The sequence below is a fragment of the Neltuma alba genome, unplaced genomic scaffold (genome assembly GCF_004799145.2).
Source record: "Neltuma alba isolate B1F8T4 unplaced genomic scaffold, ASM479914v2 tig00013328_pilon, whole genome shotgun sequence".
In the NCBI taxonomy this organism is placed as follows: Eukaryota; Viridiplantae; Streptophyta; class Magnoliopsida; order Fabales; family Fabaceae; genus Neltuma; species Neltuma alba.
In genome coordinates this window covers 91,701-108,156 of record NW_021637602.1, presented here as the reverse complement: position 1 = coordinate 108,156, position 16,456 = coordinate 91,701, and the positions used below count along the sequence as shown (strand labels likewise).

At 31.5% G+C, this 16,456-nt stretch overlaps 1 protein-coding gene across 1 annotated transcript; it reads left to right on the top strand.

Moving 5' to 3' along the window:
• Positions 1-3,680: 3,680 nt before the first annotated feature.
• Positions 3,681-6,908, top strand: LOC114736342 (DNA-directed RNA polymerases II, IV and V subunit 12). The gene is made up of 3 exons (XM_028924131.1): positions 3,681-3,830; positions 4,024-4,116; positions 6,650-6,908. Exons 1-3 carry the CDS (start codon positions 3,791-3,793, stop codon positions 6,670-6,672), a joined length of 156 nt encoding a protein of 51 aa, XP_028779964.1. The 5' UTR covers positions 3,681-3,790; the 3' UTR covers positions 6,673-6,908.
• The last annotated feature ends 9,548 nt before the right edge of the window (positions 6,909-16,456 follow it).

The following is a 16,456-nucleotide window of genomic DNA, read 5'->3' as shown; positions in this document are numbered from 1 at the left end:
TTCAAATGATACATGTTTAAAAATATATTTTTCATATATGTATGTTTAAAAAAATTGAAAAGAAATATATTTCTCATACTTGTGGAGGTGACTTGGTGAGATTGGCTGGAATGATGAGACGGCATGGTAAATGATACTAATTCATAATAGTGGGATAAGAATTTTTCTTCCCAAAAAGGTGTTTGGATACCCTGAAAAGTGCTTCTCAAAAGTACTTTTTTGTAAATCGAGATAAATTCTTCCACATATTTATCTTGTAGACCGTGAAATCACTTCTGAAACTATGGTTTGGTTTCTATTCAAACACTTCCAAAATCTCTTCCAACTCAAAGGAACAAAGTTGAGGAAAAATGTGGTGGTTCCATCCCTTTTTTTTTTTCTCTTTCTTTTATTCTTTTCACATTTTCCCTCTCATTTAAATTTTCTTATATATTTTTTTTTCTTCTGTAACTTTTCTTACCATCCAAATAAAGGGTAACCATGGAAGAGAAAAACTTGTGAAGAGGGTATTGCCACTGCCACGGTCACTTTTCATAGGCGTTGTAATATTTGTCTCTTACTTTTGTGTTTTATATGTTTGATGACAACAAATGCTGCGACAAGCAATCAGCTAAAAAAGCACTCATGTTTCCTGGCTTCCTCCAATAATTAAAACCCACTGTTCAAGTTCCCTCCCCATAAATTTCTGTATCGTTCCGTAATGCAGCTCATGTGGTAAATCACAGAGTGACAATATTTTAAAACAGTGTGCATTCGCCATTCTAATATTTTTATAGCACATTATTTAGCATATTAATTTTATTTTTTCGATGCAACTAACAACGTCATTTTATTTTTAATGATCCCGCATTCTAAATATTCGGATCATACCCACTGTCCTAAAATTAGGATACTAAACGTAACTGAAAAATGATATCAGAATGCTAAATATACTATAAAAATAAGACTAAAATACAGGATGTATTAATAAAATAAGATCAGAATGTTAGATGCATTAGAGAAAACATTAGGATATTGAATGCATATGGAAAATAAGATCGGGTTACCCAACTTATTTTGTGTAAAAATTATTTTATTCAATTTTTTATATTTTTAATTTTAATTTTGGTCTTCATCTGCAAGTTGTATACCAACTTCACACTTCTCTTTTCACGTCTTCCGCTTCAAAAAACAAGTTGAATTACGACAGAGTTGAAGTAAACTGGGGTCAAATTAAAAAGTATGGCCGAGTCACGTCATTTAGTCAATTTTTCATGAAATTATAATTTTATGATTTACATAAATTTTTTTTCAAGAGCTTATTGCATGTCGGTGAAATTTTGACACAAGGCATGGTGAAAATGTTTTATACTTTTATTTATGAGATATATAATATCTATTATGTCTATGCAATTATTTTTCATTATCAATGGATATTATTATTGTTGTTAACCTTTTTAATCTTATCAATGGTCGAATATGATTTATTTTGCTGCACATAAGTATCCTCCCATTGCTGTGGTATTTGAGATATTGTTTGATGTTAAACGTGAGTACTTTTTTTAATAGAGATATAAATCTTGATTTGTTATATTATGAGAGATTAATCTTTTTTCATTACGTCAAACCGGTCAAGTATAATTTAAGAGAATGCTTAGGCTTAGCTATTTATTTATTTATCTTTTTTGCTAAAGCATAAGTATCCTCTAATAGGAGGTAATCCTATTCGAGACACTGTTGGGTACTAAATATAAGTACCTTTTTTAGTAGGGATTCGAATCTTAATTCACCATGTAATGAAAGACTAACCTCTTCCGCTAGACTCAATTTCTATTAGTTTAGGGTTAACTATTTAAAACCAATGTTTTAAAAGCCGGACTAGATGTCGAACTAGAAAGATCAGTGGGTTATGGTTGAAACAATTAGATCGGTTAAACCATTCGGTCGAACTGCTAATATAATAATTAAATAAAAATAATATTATATAAATATATAATAATGCACATATATAAGAATAAAACATCAAATTTTCAAAAAAAACACTATAATCTCTGAGATAATTGACAAATTAAATTATAAAGTGATAAAGTAATTTTTCATGATTTTAGATACAGGCTTGATTAGTAATAAAAAATCAAAAGAATGAAATTAAAGATATAAAAAGTTAATTTTAAAAATACAGTAAATTTTTAATATGTATCCAGCAGATATGATGTGATCCCACAATTAATTCACTCAGCTCTCTTCAAAGTTAATATTAAAAAATTAAAAAAATAAATAGTATAAGTGGCAAAAATAAATAGATAGAATATATCATATGCACGTTTAACTCATCTACCTCTCTTCAAAGATAACATTGAAAAAAGAGACGACACTATTAGCCTTCGAAATTGGTTCTCTTCATAATGTTTTAAAAGCATTTCATTTGATAAAAAGATTTTTTTAAACAAAATATTTATTAATTAGTAATAGTAATTAATTAATTTCAATTTACCAAGCGTGTTTCATATGCTTGTTCTGAATGCACCACTCACCAAAAAAAAAAAAGAATGCACCACTCACCAGGAATACTGAGGGGGGCGTTGTTTTCTCTCTCTCTCCAGTCACTGTGTCTTCATCTTTCTTTGTTTCTCCCGGTCGACTCTTAAATTCCAGCGATGAAGAATGGCTCTGAGATGGGAGAAGGAGACAACGGTTTTTCTTTCATCTCAAGAGAAGAATTGATTTTATAGATAAGAATTTCACCCCTCTTTCTTCTTCAATGAATATATTCCCTATTTCAGTCTTCATCGTCTATCCTCAGCTTCTTCTTCATCCTCATTCTTTGATCTTCAATTCCACGTTCTTTATGAGACTCGTCCGGTTTTCTAAGATCTGCTCCGCTCCGGTTGGCAGCCCAATATGGGCTAATCCTTTGAACGATTTGGGCCTTGTTTGGATTGCCGTTGCAGATGGTAAAAGCATGCAGGGAAACGTGAAACCGAGGTTTGTGACTTATTGTGGTTCAGAAAATTGTTTGGATGGGGCTTCTTTTCTAATTGACTTATGAAAAAAAGTAACTTTTTTAACTGACTTATCTATCGCAATCTGGATCAACTTTTCTAACTGACTTATAGAAAAATTGTGCAAAGCTTATGATCTAATCAATTTTATTTACTTTAATTAGAGACCAAATAAATTTTAATTTATATTCATGTTTGTCTATTATATATATTTAATTAATTATCTACAATATGTTTTTAAATTTTTCTCTGTAACAAATATTTTTATTTTATAATTTCACAAATAAACTATTTATATTTTATCATAATAATTTTACATATTTTTTTAAATTATTATCACGTTAAAAACATAAAATTTCAAATACTACTATTCAATAAAGTCAATATCCTTTTCAGTCATTTTACAACTAAATTAACTTTTCTATTAGTCATCTAAACAACTTTCAATTTTTTAACTGACTTTTTATAAGCACATATCCAAACATAAATCACATTACACCGTTCTTCTTCCCGGTTGACGATCCAACCTGTCTGGTCCGGCTCCAAAAACACTGTTTAAAACCCATACATCTAGGGATAGAGGCTTCGGCCCATTTTAGTTTTGCTCTCGTGGTTGGGTCGTACAAGCCCATTGAACGGTTTTGCCAGCACGGTCAATTATTTTATGTGTGGGTGCATGTACTGTTGAGGGCCGTCCAAGTAAGAGTCATACTTCTACTGTTCTACCGTCTTCCTCGCTTCGCGCCGGCGCCAGCCCTTAATCGAAAGACCTAGGGCTGTACCTTGCTTCACTGCAACTTGCTGAAGCCATGGATCCTCAACCTGAGCCTGTAAGCTACATCTGTGGGGGTATGTTAACTCTCCCAGTTTTCCATTTGTTTCTCAGTAAAGTTTTTTTTGGTAAAAATACAGGGTGTGGCTGAGGTTCTTTTATGCTTTTGCATTTGAACCTGTTTTTCTAAATTTTTTTTTGTCTCTTTTTAAAATTTGTTGGGTCTTGAGCCTTCGTTTTTTTTTTATTTGTTTCCTGGACTTTTTGTAGATTGTGGGATGGAGAACACTCTTAAACCCGGCGACGTGATACAGTGCCGAGAATGCGGTTATCGGATTCTGTACAAAAAGCGTACTCGTCGCAGTAAGCTTCCGCTACCTCTGGACTTTCTATTGTTGTGTTATCTTTTTCTTACAACCATTAGGTCCCCGGAAGGAATTGAGTTATATATTCTACACTATATACGTATGCGTGGGTGCTAATTTTGTTGGAGTGGGAATTCTTTTTGGTTCTCTTTCTGTTTTTTATGAATACTGTTGTTTGTTTAGAAAATATTACAAAGTGGCAGGTCTTTGTTGCTAGCCTCAGTTTTTAAGATCTGCTGGATCATCCGTAATTCTCAAAAGACTCAAATTTGGTTTAATGTCCACTAAAAGGAAGAACAGAGAGACTCTAATTCATAACATTCAGTTGGCAAACATTATGATGTTATCCATTTGTGCCCGTTTTAATAATTGAAATTTGGGGACTTGATGAGGGAAAATGGGGAAGGTATATAAGACCTTAAATGGCAAAAAAAAAAGAAAAAAAAAAGAAAAGGGAAGAATAACAGCAGTTCCGATTCATATGGGTTTGATCCTCGCTGCACCTCTTTCCTATTCCTACTCCCGGGATCTTGTGCTTCCTTTGAAACCAAATGTAAAAAGGAAAAAAAAAAAGTTATGATAGATTTGGATAAGACTCCCCCCCCCCCAAAAAAAAAAACAAAAAAACAAAACGAGTTGGCAAATGCTGAAATGTTTTGCAGGCGCAGATCTTACCCTCAATATGAGTTGTGCCATTTGAGCCACTGCTTCTCGGTGGACTTAAGATATTAAGACTGGCATTTTGGTATACATATCATACACTGGGTCTGATTGTTAATGGGTGCTACCTCTGGTCCTTACTATAATGACGTTATGCATGTTTCATAATATAACATATTTTGTCTAAAATATTAATTTTTCCCACCTAGTATCCCTAACTAATTATAAATCTTTCTAACTAATTGGTCAAACATTTCTGCCTAATGAGTTTTAGCGAGGGTAACTTTGAGATTTTACAACAACAACAAGCCTTATCCTATTAGGTGGGGTTAGTTACATGAATCACACGACGCCATCGTGCTCTGTCAACAACCCAGTCCTTAGATATGTTGTTGACTTGGAGGTTTCGTTCAATGACCTCATTAAGCGTTCTTCTTGGTCTTCCTCTGTTCCTTTTTATGGGACTCCGTCTTGTCTGATTCACCCTTCTCACCGGGGCCTCCAATGGCCTTCGCTGCATATGTCCAAACCATCTTAAGCGATTTTCAACCATTTTCTCTTAAGCGATTTTACAAGAAATAAATTTTTACTAACTTTATTAACTTATGTAAAGTAATTAATTTGAGCTTATAAAAAGGAGCTGAGGTGGTATGATATTACATCCAGAGGCCCTATAAATAGGTTTCTTATTTAGGGAAATCGGATGTACAATATCCACTTACCTGAAACTCAAGGGATAACCAGAACTGGCCTCTTTCGTGTTTTGGACTTGGCCTCCTTATGTATAGGTTTACATACATATTTAGCTCTCGAGTGATCAGACAAGGAGGGATATATTGATATAGAAATAACACTTGCCTTTGTCTTTGCCTTGAGTTTCCTTTTCAAGAATCACGGCTGATTGCTATGGAATTGTTTAGCTTTAGCATTCATTTTATCCCTAAGATGCAAGCTCGCTTAGAAGTTATTACAATGGAAGCTTTTAGACCGTCCCTTTTTTCTAATATATTATGTAATGAATCATCTTTATACAGTATGTCTTCATATCTGATGAGTCTTTTACTTGTGCTAAAATGGTTAGGCTCAGGATATATTGCTTTGTACATTGGATCCCTTCTATTATTTCATTCGTTGGTAGATTTATATTTTGTTTAATATTGTAAAATATGCAAAATATGATATTTTGTCTCTTTTCTCACCCTCTTTTCCACCCAAGTTTTCTGATCCAATGCATTTGGTATTAGTTTTTCCCGTTGAAACATGTAGCCTTGCATTAGGTACTGCTACTAGATTTTCAGGTTAGCCATATAAAGATTTTTTTTTTCTCGTCTTTATTTTTGGCATATATGCAGATATAACTTTGCTGATTCTATATTTTGCATCTCTTTCATGTGATATTATAATGTGTGAAGATAAATGTAAATGCTAACTTTTCTCTATTGATTGAGCAGAGAATTTTCTGTGTATTAGCCCTTGGCTGTAGTTGTTGCACAGATTTTGTTTTTCCTTGAAATTTCTGCATTAATTTTGGTTGTGGAAGTTGCTACTGATCAATTGATATTATCCAATTAGCTTAAGCAATTCAACTGCGAGCAGTTTAAGGAACTGGCCCTGTTTTATACATTGAATTCATATTTATTTGGTATAGATATAATTCTTGTCTTGTGATTTAACGACCTCAAATATACTGGTTCCGTTTACTCTGAGAGAAGATTTGTTTTATATGAAGTATGAATATTACGGCAGATTCTGGTGTATTGCCTCCTTGAACCATAATTTTCAATCCCAGGCTAAAATTGTGATCTTTTCTAACTGTTCCCTATACGCGCATGTTATCTACAGTGCTCAGCCAAATTAATTATTTTGTGCAGTTGTTCAGTATGAAGCTCGCTGAAGCAAACTGTCGCACCATGGCTGGCAAATTGCTGGAAAACCATCACATCATGGTCTTGAAGATGGTTATCAGTATGCTGTCCATAAAATTGTGGAACAAACTGATACTTGAACTTTGTCGTTAACTCTGCTCTTGTGGTTGCATTTGTGTAATGATTGGTATTGCAAGTGCCATTTTGTGGGGACTTACATATGGTAAAAGAAATTGAACTGTGAAGTGTGTGGTTTTGTTCTAGATCTTATTTGTGCAAAAGCTAGCAGTACTTTCATAGTTTCGGAAAGCTTAGGTAAGAAGAAGCTAAATGGCGCCATAAGAGGATCAACCACTGGGCAACTTTCAATTTAGAAAAGTCAGAACATGCCCGTGTGCTCCGTTTGGATGAAAGTAATTTATTGGTTGTCTTCTAGTAATTCTAGGCAGATATTTAACCTGTGGCTAGGGAAGACCACGTTGTTTGACGTGGAACTGTCTGTGTGGGAGTCTAGCCCTGGAACATGAAAACTACAAATGGAATTTACGCCAAAGGATTCCCAAACAAGCAACAGAAGTTGATCAATGGAACAATAATGTTTTTTTGGACCAAAATGAATGGAACAATAATGAAATTCTTACCCCAGGCGCCACAAAACAGAGTGATCAAGTCTTGCTTAGCCTTATGTATTGACTCAGGAATACGGAAAAACGATTAATCTTATTAAGAAGAAAAGGACATCGTTAATCTGAATATTTCGACATTCACAAGACGTATTAAAGGGAGAAAGATTTTTAACTCAATTAGGGCCTTCAAATCTAGTCCAAAACCCTTATGGATGTGGATAGAATGGGTTAGGGACGACATTTCAATGTTTTTTCCCTCGTTTAAATGTAACGATGATGTTATGTGGCTTGATAATTTAGAATAGGAAAGCCAAATTTGGGTTTATTGGAGTGGAGAATGAATGTTCGAATTCGGAGATGTATTTATATATGGTATACGCTAGTATTTCAAATAGGATTATCTTTAATAGAAGGTTATATGTATACCTCGTAAAAAATAATTTAGAATAGGAAAAATGACAAATATGGACCATAAAAATTTGTTACAACACTTTAATAGTTGATTTGCAAACAATAACATATTTTTATAAAAATAATTAATTTGGGATTTTGTATTTTTCATTTTTTTTAAAAAAGGGAAAACCATATTGGAGGTACTTATACTTTTTTTCAATTTTCAATTTGGTACCTATGTGTTTTTTGTTCTTAACTAAATCTTTATTTTTCTTCTATTAACATCATTAATCCTTATGTAAAGATTAAAAATATCAATAGAACAAAGTTATAAGAGCTAATGTTGCTAAAAAGATAAAATTAAATGTTTAATTAAAGGGAAAAAAACACATAGGTACCAAATTAAAAATTGAGAGAAAGTATAGGTACCTTCAATATGGTTTCCCTTTAAAAAATAACTGGTGTTCCTGTGAAAATAGTTTAAAGGCGCAAATTTTTTTGGAAAATTTTCATTTGGAAGCGCTGAGCAATCATAAGTTTTATTGGGTTCAATATTACCTTAGAACTTTACAATCGCAGCAGTTTTGCCCCCACCGTTAAAAATGATAACAATTAATATTACAGCAGGAAACAAAATTGCTGTAATTTTAAACTTTCAGAATAAATTCAATGCAATACTCAAATCTAACTTTGTTATATATGAATTGTATATAAGACAATAATCATTCCGGTTATAACTATAGAACAAGGTTTTAAAGATTTCCTTAGTGTGAAATTGTATATAAAAGACACTTCTTTTAAAGCTTAAAAACAGCATAGAGTGATAGTGAATAAGAAGAACAAGAACATTGAGAAAATACCCATTAATATGTTTTCAAGATAAAATCAGAGAATAAAATAATCTGGATGGAGAAAGGGTGAAAATGTGTGCGTGTGTGTGTGGGTGTTGTTAGTCATTAATCAATGTGAACACAGGAAGCGTGCGGAGAAGAAGATGTGAAGACGTGCAATGGATTGCTATAGGCCGGTCAAGTCAAACCCACAAGCGGCTCCTCCAAATCCATTTGTTTAAAATTTAATAATAAAATGAGTCACAATTGACTGGGGAGATATGATTCCTCTAAAGTAAGATTAAGGATTGAGATATCTTGAATTAAAAAAATATTTTTAAAAAATGAATATCAATTAAATTTGACAATACTTAAAATATAACTGCATAGATAAACTTCAAGAAAAATAATACTACCTCCAGTCCTTAATATAAGACCCCGTTTGACTTTTTGTTTGGTCCTAATTATAAAACCCCAATCTATTTTGTCTCTCATATTTATGCATTTTTTTCCAAGATAGTTCTTCTAATAATGATAGTTCTAGCTAATACACTTAATTAGCAAGAATATTTTAGGAATGACAACACTTATGTATTACAAATAACTAACTTAACTTACTTCCTTAATCTCCTTAAATAAGTCAATTGGGTCTTATAATTAGGACCGGAGGTAGTATATCTATACAACATAGTTAATTAGGGTATTTGATAATCTCAACTTGATTAGTTGTCACTTGTCACAATAGAGGAGCATTACTTCCACAACAACCTAGCAACTTTTTATTATCCAATAATTATTAAAGCTTAAAAGAGTCTATGCTTAGTTGGGGGAAAAAAAAAAAGAGTCTATGCTTATTTACTAATCACAGCGGGTCCCATACATTTGGGCATTAATAGTAATCCTAATTCCTAAGTCAAAAGGGCAAATAATAGGTTACTAATTAGGATATTTAGGCATCTCCCGTAATTATTAGGCCATCCTAACCCCTAAGTGGGTTCTGATTTTTTTTTTACCCAAAAATTTAAGTATGTAGTACTACCTCTGGTCCTAATTAGATCCAGTTGACTAATTTGAAGAGATTAAAGAATTTAGTTAAGTTAGTTATTTTTCATAAATAGGTGTTATCTTTTCTAAAATATCCTTACTAATCAAGTGTATTGACTAGAACTATCATTGTTAAAAGGACTATCTTGGAAAAAGTGGATAAATATGAAAGACAAAGTGGATTGGGATCTTATATTTAGGATCAAAATAAAAGTCAAACAGGGTCTTAGGACCGGAGGTAGTATTAATATATTATTATTAAATATTAGTTGTCTAAGAACAATGTTCACATTAATTAATTAGTGTTCTGAAGTTGCATTATGTCCAACGTCATGCTCGCCTACTGTATGACAGATAATCCATTATTGAATAGAATTTTAGTTGGCGTTGTCATGAAAGGTGCATTCACACTTCCATTCACTTTTAAGGAACCACAATTAATGAGTGCGAATTTGATATGGGGAGTGTTTGGATGAAACCAAACCATGGTTTGGAGAATAGCTTCTGGAGAATAGATTCTGAGAAGAATAGATTTTATAAAGAATAGATTTTGTAAAAAAGTGATTCTGAAAAGTGAGAGTGTTTGGATAGTTGTTATCAGAAGCACTTTTTATATGTACAAATTACAAAAAGGGACATAAGTTAATATGATAATTACATAAAAGATAAATTTTATAATATAATTTAATTTCAAAAAATAAATTTGTTTATAATATATTGAAGTGGCGCTATATTTGGTATGCCAAACCCAGACCTCAAAGAAATAAATATTTGGTATATTTATTGATTTATTGATTATCATGTGTATTAATAAAGAAACCAATTCATTAACATTATATATATCCTCACCGACGCAGGGGTATAAGATATATAAGATATACATGAACGCATTAAAAGTTAGCACATATTCCGGCACAGGGGTGAAGAGGCGTCTTCAGAGGAGCGACGGCCAAGGACGAACAGGCGAAGCGTGAAATAATTCTTGTGGGTGTTTTTGTCAAATACACCGTTAATAGCCTCTGACAGTCCTAACGACTCGTTTTTAATTTTCCAGAAGCGAAAAATTGTCACTTTCCAGGAAACCATGGTTTCATCAGTCCAAACCAAGGTTTTGATTCTAACCAAGGTTTTGACAAAAATGAGGCTGTTTGGATATCACTTGGTCCAAACCATGGTTTTGTCTCCAAAACCATGGTTTGGAATGATATCCAAACAGGCCCATGATGACGCTGGTCCCTTGTTTAGCGATTTGATTCTTCGCGAGAACTCAAGTTAATAAAAAAGAATACTTCTTCTATTTTATTTTTGAGGTGGAGAAATAAAATATTTTTATTTAAAATGTAAATTATCTAATTAAATTTCTTATATAAATATATAATTGTATTCTTAATTTATTGTTTTACGGACTATTATTTTCTTGAACTTATTAGTTCATTAAATAAAGTTGGAAGGTGATTAAATTTTAAGATAAAATTAATGAGATTTATTTATTTTTGTTTTGTTGAAACACCTTGTAAATAAAATCAGATAATTTACAGAGATTAAAATATTTAGTTAAGTTAATTATTTGTAGTTGTTTATGTTAATTTTTTTAAATTTTTTTAATCAACTTCATTTAGTGCTGCCTCAATGGTCACACCAAAATAGAAGTGAATGGACCGGTGTTGGATGATTAATGGTGTGTTTGGATTAACGGTAGTAAAACTGATTTTTATTCTATTTGATATTTACAAACGTGAGTTGGAGTAAAAGTCAATATAGTATGATTTATGTTTGGATTAACATTTAAAACAAGTCAGTTTAAAAAGTTGAAACATGTTTGGATTAATAATGAAAAGTAAGTTTAAATGTAAAAGACTGAAAAGGGCATGAGGTTTTGTATAAGATTCACTTAATTAATTTAAAAATATTAAGAATATACATAAGTATTTTAGAGAGATATTTTAGGGAGATAATGTAACGTATAATATAATCAAGTAATTTATTTAGTTTTGTTAATCTATTCAAATAATAATATTAAAATATTTATCATTAAATTTTAAAATTTTATTTTTAAAAAACTAAATTTAATTATATAATATTATTATATTTATTAAAAGAATAATAAATAATATAAATGTGTTGTTTACGGTTGGTAGGAAAAAAAAAATGTGTTGGACTACGAAGGGACACGAAGGTAAAAAGATTAGTGGGTCCCACTCACCGCAACACACCTAAAGGCAAAAGTAAGAAAAAGTTGCATTGAGATAAAAATCAATTTGAAGCTACAGTGCGGTGGAGAAAAACGCAATTCTAAACAAACTTTTTTTCTTCAAATAACTGTATAACCCATGTTTCACGCTTTCCAAGACACGTTTTGTAGCTTAAATGTTAATCCAAACATGGCTTTAAATGAGTGGATGAGGCGGAGTTAGATGTGCGGGTATGGCTGCAGGCTATCCAAAGCACTACCAGCTATTGCAGAATTGTTTGGAATCATTACTTATATTGGTTCAAAGGCTACCAAAGGATTGATCTTCGCTCAGATTGTATGAAAGCTATGAATTGACTAGTAGAGATTGTGACAATGCTCACCCTTTTTGTGACATTATAAATGAAATTTAGTCTCTACTTCGTAAGGACCCAAAGGTCCTAACCAGTCATTTAGTTAGATGAGATAATTTTTTTGCCAAACAGATAGCTCAGCTTTCACACTTATTGAAGTTAATTGTTGTATCTTTGATCACTCTCTGCATTTTAAATTTTGAGGTGGAAGTTGATGATAGAAACTTTTTTATTTTTTGCATTCTTTATAACCCTCGTTTAAGATAATGAATTCAATTATTACCTTAAAAAACTTCATTTAGCATGTGCAGTGAGTATAATTATTTTGAAAAAAAAAATATTCATTTGCCGAACAAAATGGATTGCAAAACATTTAAGTTTGAGACTCAAGAATTAAAAAAGAAAAAAGAAAATGGGATTTATTTGACTCGAATTTAAATCAATTGATGACATCAACGTCAATTGATTTCCTAAAAACTTATTTTATCATTATTTTTCTAGTATTCCATCCGGTAAGAAACTCACCTAATACAATATTATTACTTGACCCATAGGCAATTAAATATGATCTAATCATAGAATGCCCTTTTTTTTTTTTGTTTGCCAATGATCTAATCATAGAAAGTTAACAATAAGTAAAATAAAGTACCTTTCCCCTGAAGCAATCTACCTCCATTTCCTCCCACCTTCAACTGTTTTTCAAGGGGGGAAAAAACTAAAACCACCTTTTTCCTTTGCTTCTGCACAATCATGAACATCCAAATATTTATATTGAAAAGAGCAAAGTAAGCATTCATATGGCAATGGAGATAATAACAAAAGATAAATGCATGAATTTGGCACATGGCTAATTCCTTTTGGAGATAACCAGCAAAGAACACAACCGCAAATTTGAAAGACAATTTTAATTTTAATTTTTTAAAAAAAAAATTCTGAAAGTAAGAGAAAAGGAAGTAAATTTGACTATGGGTAATATATTACATTTAAATTTATGTTTTGGCATTTGGTCTTTTAAAATAATTACAATTTTTAGGATTTCTTTTATGTCTTTCGTTCTAACTTTTTTGTTTCCCAAAATAATAATAATAACAATTTTTACAAAATGCAATGTTAATTAATATCTATTTAAAATCTAAGATTTATAATAAAATGCATGATTTACGCAATAAAAAATGGAGCTTATCTTTCCGAATTTCTATAATATATTAGATCTTAGAAGCCTTCTTATTTAAAATATACAATGGAACTTATCTTTCCACATTATACCAAACCTCTATGCTGTGAAAGTCCAAAAAAGAAAAGTCTTCACACTAGTGGAGAATTCACTATGACCCGCCATGGCAATGCATAATATCCTACTCAAAAGAGCAGCTTCATTACATGTGAAAGGCTAAAAAAAAGAAGAAGCCAAAATATAATATTCTCAGCACCTCTTATGTTTTATATTTTTTTTAGCTTTACAAGCTGTAAGATGCATGATTTTATTATTGAATACTAATTGACCTGCGTATTCTATTTTTTCTTTATTTCAAATCCTTAACTCTAATTTAAGATATTTTTTCATCATGCCAAACTTACCCTTTTTGTGTAAAGATCCATCTCACTTTTAAAATTTTGTGTAAAGAAAATTAATTAATTTTAATTATTTGTATTAAAAACTGCTTTATTAAAGAAAAACCTCTTTAATATATGAAATCATAAAAAGAATTGAGGAGAAAAAATAATAAATTTAATAAATAAATTAATTAAGATCTTATATTTAGAATTAAAAAAAAATCTTCGTTAAACCTTATATTCAAGATAAAGGAGTATTTTTGAATATAAAGTTGAATTTATGAAGTGAAGTACAAAATAATTACGTGATAATAGGTCAAATTTTCCACATTCAGGCCCACAAAGGTCAAATTTTCCACATGATATGAGCAATTTCATGATCGCATTCAGATGCATAACGATTATTTCTTTTTAGATGCCTTTGGTACGAGCCATTTGGAGGGAAGTTGAAGGATTTTAATATTTTTTCTTGTTTGGTAACACGCAGATTTTAAGAAGGGAGGGAAAATTAAAATCTCCCTTTCTCAACCTCTCCTCCAAAAATAGGAGGATTTGAAAGGAAATGGTAATATTTTGTCATGTTATGATCATTACGCTTATATTTATTTTTAATATCCCTATACTATACTAAATCCTTTTTTTTTGTCTCCAGACGCTGCTCTCTCCTTTGTACGACCAAATATTTCATTTAAAGATGGAATACAGTACAAGTTGTGGCTGAACATTACTTCAGTTTTCTTTTTAATAATATTTAACGTTGTAGAGTATACTAGAATTCTGGTATAAATATTACTCAATAAATGTTATTTACAATTCTATTTTATTAAACATTCTATAAAATTTGAAAAAATAATCTTAAATAAAATAAGGGTAAAATTGTCAATGTCAAAATATTTTTTCCTCCCCTCCCCTCATGAACCAAACAAGATAATATTAAAATTCCTCTCCTCTTCTCCCATTCCCTCCTTTTTTATAAATCCAAATAAGGTAATATTTAAAATCTTTTCATTCTCCTTCTTTTCATTAAAATTCCTCCCTTCACTTTTCTCTCATTGAGCCAAACAAGATAGCTTTAATTTTTTTGTTAGTTACTCATGGTGAAGAGAATTGTAGGTAACCATTTATAATTCAATGTTTGCATCATACTTTGCAAATGCATCGTTGAATATTAAAGTATAATTTCAATTTATCATTAATTTAAATCATTATCACAAATTTCATGAGTATTTTATTTTTTAAAATAAATAAATCGTCCCTTTGTGTGTAAACGGCAACTTTGCTTACTATTTGACTTTCATTGACAAAAAAATTAATAACAAAATTAAAAATATCTTTAAAAAATTAGGTGTGGTCAAAAGTCAAACTCCGGCTCGTCTGACTTGGCCGAAATCAATTCCTTCTCCTTAATGATGGGCGATATTGTAGATTTTTAGTTGCTTGTTTTGACTTTTAAGAAATTAACGTCTCTAGAGTTTTGTTAAATTTCTATGAAATTCATATCGTTTAATTATTTTAATTTGAATTATTATTTTTAATTTTTAGATAACCTTCTTAGATTTTACTATCTCCTGTCTTTAATATAAGAGCTTATTTGATTTTTATTTTAGTTCTAAATATAAAACTCTAATCCTCTTTGTCTCTTATATTTATCTTTTTTTTTTAAGGTAGTCCTTATAATAATGGTAGTAGTTTTAACTAATATATTTGATTTATAAAGATATTTTAGAAAATATAACACTTATTTATTACAAATAACTGACTAATTAGTTTTCTTAATATATTCAAATTAGTCAACTAGCTTTTATATTAAGAATTAGAGGTAGTGTATTATTTTTTATTCGACAGATCATTTAGAAAGTGTAAAACCCTTAACCTCAAAACATCATAAATCATTATAAAGTCCACTACTATGGTAGAAAAGGAAAGCTGTTAAAACGAGCTACCATAGTAGAAGGAAAATTTCATATTTTTAAAAATTGACTTTCAAACTCGGGTCAACCCGATAGACGTTGCATGCAACTAAAATAATCCATTCAATCATAATCCGCTGGGCCTCCGAGCCTCTGGCCCGGGTAACAACATACATCCAAAAATCAGCCCATCCAATTTGTTTTCCACCAGGTATAACAAAGTTCCACAAAACAATAGCAATGGCCTCCGGCCAACTAAAACAAGGAGGTAACGTATCTTCCAATTTACAATAGATCAACAGTCAAAATATCACAAAAGACCCCTAACTGTGGCAATATACAACAGATCATACATAGACAAAAGCAAAAGGCCTACAGCTAACCAAGCTCAAGCCTCTGCGTCTCTTCCCGAAGGCGCACGCCTAGAACCTTCTCCTGAAAACATTGTAAACCACGGGGTGAGACAAAGTCCCAGTAACCAACCTTTCCAATACTAGGTACTACTAAATAGGTGCTCGTGAGGTGTCAAGTGGGGCAGTTCATAAATAATATAAAACGATAGCCACAACAAATCATGCAAGTGCAATGATGCAATCCCATCAACCAAATCCCTCACTTTGGGGGATTTTCAGGAGCCGAAGCCGGCCTATCCCTCACTATGGGGGACGTAAGGAGCCATAAAAGGCCTATCCCTCACTTTGGGGGACGTAGGGAGCCAAAAGGCCTATCCCTCACTATGGGGACGTACTAAGCCAACCATCATGCATTAATGGAGGCCTTACCACGTGGTAGTAACAGACAAATCTCTCACCAATTCCCAATCAATGCATCATGCTCAAATCATAATCAAAGAGTAATAATCATTTCACAATTAACCTCATTCAGTGGCATATCTTTCACAATTTCCAAAAC

Coding starts and splice junctions, on each gene's coding strand:
- LOC114736342 (XM_028924131.1), top strand. CDS start 3,791: ATGGATCCTCAACCTGAGCCTGTAAGCTACATCTGTGGGG. Junction 3,831..4,023: donor TGTAAGCTACATCTGTGGGG/GTATGTTAACTC, acceptor GACTTTTTGTAG/ATTGTGGGATGGAGAACACT. Junction 4,117..6,649: donor CAAAAAGCGTACTCGTCGCA/GTAAGCTTCCGC, acceptor TATTTTGTGCAG/TTGTTCAGTATGAAGCTCGC.